This window comes from Vitis vinifera, chromosome 3 (assembly GCF_030704535.1).
Source record: "Vitis vinifera cultivar Pinot Noir 40024 chromosome 3, ASM3070453v1".
NCBI classification, from domain to species: domain Eukaryota; kingdom Viridiplantae; phylum Streptophyta; class Magnoliopsida; order Vitales; family Vitaceae; genus Vitis; species Vitis vinifera.
In genome coordinates this window covers 10,148,595-10,153,410 of record NC_081807.1, presented here as the reverse complement: position 1 = coordinate 10,153,410, position 4,816 = coordinate 10,148,595, and the positions used below count along the sequence as shown (strand labels likewise).

Sequence of the window (4,816 nt, the reverse complement as noted above, 5' to 3'; positions counted from 1 at the left end):
GAGGCAGACTTGTAGTATAAATACAATTTTCCTATTCTTTAACCATTTCCAATAATAAATCAGTTGATTGCTTTTGAAAAGTATGGCATACCAACAATGATAAACAAAATAAAGAATAAGGTTTAGTATAGCATGTGTACAACAGTTGATTCCACGAAAGTTACTTGTTATTCACACTTCCAGAAACTTCCATGATTTTTCTTTTCTTTTCTATTTCGCAAAGGCTCAAATTCAATATGAATATGATGTTTGTTTGTTATCCAGTAAGACTGTAAGAGTGATTTGAATTTTAAAGGATGATCCATACATGTGAATGTGGGACTCGAGGGTAGAAATTGGAGGGCAGTCCCACGTGCTTAGGAGTTGTTAATGTTGGAATTATTCACCTACCCCACGCCCACCATCGTTTGTAGACACCATTCCCATCGTCTAGTTTGCTCTCTCTCTCTCTCTCTCTCTCTGTACTGTCTACTCTCTTATCAATTTATCTCTTAATTTTTTAACAATGTATGTATAAATGGACTGAATTGCTCTACAATATTTTTGTTTGAAATTTTTTCTGGAAGGCATAGCAGTGGAATTTACCAGTTTCAAAAGTTGAGGTAAATAAATATATGTATATAATCACATGAAAAGCATGTGGAAAAGAGCAACCCTTTTGCTTTTTCAAGGCCACCCCTCTCCCATCCACATGCTTACCTTGCTTGTTTCTTATTCTGTTTCCCTTTTTTTTATTGTTCCTTACAAAAAAAAAAAAAAAATTATTCTTTCTCCATTGCCTGCCTGCCTGCCTGCCATTCAGTCAGCCACCCTCTCTCTCTCTCTCTGCGCCCTCTATAAGACGGAAAATTAGAATTCAATTAGCAAAAAAGACTGCCTCGTTGAGGAAAATCATGTATTTAGTGTTGTAATGTGTACAAAAGTATTCCAACCCCCATCCCTCCCCTTGCTTTACTCTACCCAAATTGGGTTCTCCATAGCTAAACTCCTTCTCTACCTTCTCAACTACCACCTACGCAACATGAATCATACCATACACCCCTCCAAGCCAACGCCCAAGTTGGGGGGTGTGCACCCATCTGCCATTGTCCTCCTTTTTTTTTTGCCCCCAAATTGCAACCGCCATAAATCCAACACGACACTTGAGAACCTCTCTCTCTCTCTCTCTCTCTCTCTCTCTCTCTCTCTCTCTCCCTGTTCAGAAAGTTCATAAATTCAGCTCAATACCTTCATAAAGATCATTCATCAGAAACTGATAAAAGAATTTAATAGTTGCAGGTGTTGTAGCAATTAATACCTCTTTCATATTCACCCAACCTACACACTTCCCTTCCTCTTGGAATGAAATTTCAAACATTTCCTCATCCACCCCATCACCCGTCCCTTGCCTCTTCCACCCAAGTGGTCCTGCGAATTTCAATTCACTTTCAAGGTCTAGATTGAGCATTGTCCACATCCGAATCACTCCCAGAGGAACTCCCCGAATCCGAATCTGCCCAAAAAAACACACAAAAAGGATCAAACATCTCGCCATAAGGCATTCCTGCAATGCAACATCATCCCAGGCAAGAAACAACAGCAGGGAATGAGTTAGGATTCAATACCACTCGATGAGGAGGAATCACTGCTTGAACTACTCGAACTGCTAGAACTACTGCTGGCCCGGGCATCATCCTTCTCAATTTCAACTGGTGGGAAGGTGGCTGTTGGTATTTCATCACCAATGTCGACATCTTCCTCCCCAGCCTCTCCTTTCTTTGGCTTCTTTGCCATGGCCGGAGCCAGAGAAGGTTCAGTTCTCTCATTCATAGAAGACTGCCATCATTGTTAAAATCATTAGCCATTTTGCAAATAATTGTTGCTACCAAAAGCAAGAAATCTAGTTCCAAAATGTCAAGCATATATACTGCAACGGTGAAACATAATTTTACCCTATTTACTTCTGTGGCAGCCGTGTTGTTGTTGACCATAAGGGCTTGCCGCTTGATCTTGCTCACCATTTTCTTCCAATTAGTCACTAATCTATCAAGCTCCCAAAGAGTCTCGGTATCAACAGCCTCGATATCAAGCTCAATTTCATCGCCATCTTGCGTTAAATGGCCATTTTTCTTGCTTATAATCTGCACAACCTGGTCCATCTTCTCCTGAGGCAAACTCTGCAACCCAAGACCCAATTTATGCTTCTCCTCTAAGCTCATCTCTCTTTTGTTAGGATCCTTGGCCTTGGGCTTCGGTTGCTTCCCACTGCTTGGCCTTGTGGCCAATGGCTTCACTGGTGGGGCTCGCATAGGCGATGGCGTTGGCACCGACTGAACCGAAGGTGGGTTTGAGGACCCAGTGGCGGGTATAGGTACCTGCATTCTCTCAGGTTTTTTCGCAACAGGCTTCGGACTTGGCTTCTTCAACCTCTCTGGGGTCGGAATATGGTTCCAAGAACTCCCCTGCAATTCTTCACCGCCACTGGTGCCGGCGATGGCGGAAACGCCACCTCTCCCACCACCAACGATGATTCTTTCCTGATCCCTCTCATCTTCTTCTAGCTTATTGTACACTGGTTTGAACAAATCCTCAAACCTAGCCAGCAACTGCTCGGCCATGACGTGAACATCGTGGCCCTTAGGGTTATACAACAGAGCATTGTCGAATGTCAATCTGACATCCGCGGCGAAATCAAGGGGCGAATCATAGAGATTCTTCGCGATCTTCGATTTTACGGTGCCAAGATCCATCGGCCTTTTAATAATCTGGTGGTAATCGTGAAGCCCCATGCCAACAACATCAACAGGCGAATTGAACACCCAACTGTGCTTGTGCTTCATCAGCTTCGTCAACGTTTGTCCGCACAGCTTCATCAAGCTCGCGTTCTCCGCTGCCGATCGCTTTGGACCTCTTCCGGAATCAAAAGGCGGAGGCCGTTTGTTTCCCGCTATCTTCTTGTTATTCGGCCGCTGCTGCTTGTTTGCTGTCCGATCGCCGCCAGATCTGAGCTGCAAATCGCCGGACTCGATCCGATTACTCAGATTCTGGATCTTCTCGAGTTCCGATACCAACCGATTCTTGAGTTGCACCAAATCTTTTCTCGAATACGAGCCGATGTTGAAGGTCACGTATCTACCCCGATTGAACTCAACAATCGATCTCTGATTGAAGGAAGAAGCGTCATCCGATGCCGATTGCGTCACAGCAGGCGATAAATCGTTGATATCACCTGCCGGCGCGTGGGTTTTCCGCTTCGAATTGTTAGGGTTAGGGTTTGAAGAATGGAATTTTCCCATGAATCCTCCTCCGCCTCCGCCGCCGCCGCCGCCTCTCGACTGCGCCCAATTCGATTCATTGCGACTCGCTAAGACGGCGGATGCCATAGCTTCAACACCAGGATTCCGGCCAAGCTCCGGCTAAAATTGTCAGGTTCCAGTGCCGGAGAAATCATGTATCAAAAGGAAGGTGCCAAACACGCGCCCACCGGAGCCGTTCAGAAAACTCGTCGGAGGCTGAAGACTCGCCGTTGAACCGCCGGAGAATAGAAGATCCAAAGGAGGATAGGGGAAAACGTGCGACGAGGGTTTGGGATTACCCTGATTGGAGCGAGGAACGATAGACGAGAGGCATCAGTTCTTAAAGGCGATGAGATCTACCCGCAAAGACTTTGGGCAGCGTTTCATCCGTCGATTGGATCACGACCGCAAATCCGACGGTGAATGTGGGTTCTCCTGATGCCCGGGTACAGACCTGATGATCTGTCATGGAGGGTGAGGATTTGGGGTAGTTTACACGTGTCGGACAAACATCCGTTAGATGGAATAAACGTGTGCGTTTGAGTTTGAAGTGAATTTGGGTTGAATTTGTCGTGCATTTAGGGTTTTCTGGGAAGGATGGGCCCACATGTACTGACGTGGATGGAAAGACAGGTGTGGGGTCGGACGTGAACGAGAAGCAACGCGCATTGGATAGTGAAAGCAATGACGCGTAAGGGTAGTCTAGGATACATGTGAAAGGAATTTAATGAAACAAATTCCTTATTTACCCCTAATTCTGGATTGAGAAATTACAAATGGGGTGTCAAGTCGACACTACAGATTGGCTGGCTGAGTATAATTTTGCCAGGTGGCAGATTGACAACAGAGAAGGAATCTTCTCAGGATTTGGCGCTAGTGTGCCACGTCACGCTCCTTTCAACCCTCTTAGGCGAAGCCACGACATCAACACCACCAGCAACAATAAATTACACCTCACACTGTCCTTTTAACACATGACAATCGATTTTTTATTATTCCCATATTCAAATTAAGATAAATAGTATATTTGCGTCTAATTATTTTATTATTTTGGAGATACTTTCTATTTTATTTTTTAAAAAATAAAAAATAAATATATTTTTATAAAAATAGAATAAAAATAAATTTTCTTTTCCACTGGAACTAGAAAAATAATATTATTAATTTAAGCCAAGAAAAAAAAATTTTACAAAAAAAAAAATCCCACTAATGCTCAAGTTAATAAGAAGCACTTTTATTTTTAATATATATACATATAAAATATGAAAACATTTAAATAAAGTTTGGAATGGTGGATGGGAGAATAGGAATAGAAAATCAATTCCATTGCTATTACTTAGGCTATGTTTGATTCTCGAAAAATTTGAGAGAAAATACAACGGAAAGAAAATATAGAAGAAAAGTATAAAAAAAAAAAGTGAAGGAAAATAAAAAATATAGTTAAAGATGATAAATTATTTTTATTTGTTACTTCAAACTCATTTTATTTATTTTAACTCATCAATATAAAGATTAAATAATTTTAAAATGTTTAAATTTTT

General features: G+C 42.3%; 1 protein-coding gene across 5 annotated transcripts; it reads right to left on the bottom strand.

The window, feature by feature from the left end:
- Window positions 1–588: 588 nt before the first annotated feature.
- Window positions 589–3,621, bottom strand: LOC100245782 (transcription factor GTE7). 5 transcript variants are annotated; one of them, XR_785489.3, is made up of 4 exons: window positions 1,932–3,602; window positions 1,605–1,815; window positions 1,298–1,492; window positions 589–834 (listed from the first exon to the last, which is right to left on the bottom strand). XR_785489.3 is itself a non-coding variant. In XM_010649746.3 (3 exons), the coding sequence occupies exons 1-3, from the start codon at window positions 3,360–3,362 to the stop codon at window positions 1,428–1,430; spliced, it is 1,707 nt and encodes a 568-aa protein (XP_010648048.1). In that variant the 5' UTR covers window positions 3,363–3,621; the 3' UTR covers window positions 882–1,427. The 5 variants fall into 5 exon arrangements, 1 of the variants encoding a protein (XP_010648048.1); XR_785487.3 differs by lacking the exon at window positions 589–834 and adding an exon at window positions 882–1,194; XR_002029819.2 differs by lacking the exon at window positions 589–834 and adding an exon at window positions 882–1,182.
- Between the last annotated feature and the right edge of the window lie 1,195 nt (window positions 3,622–4,816).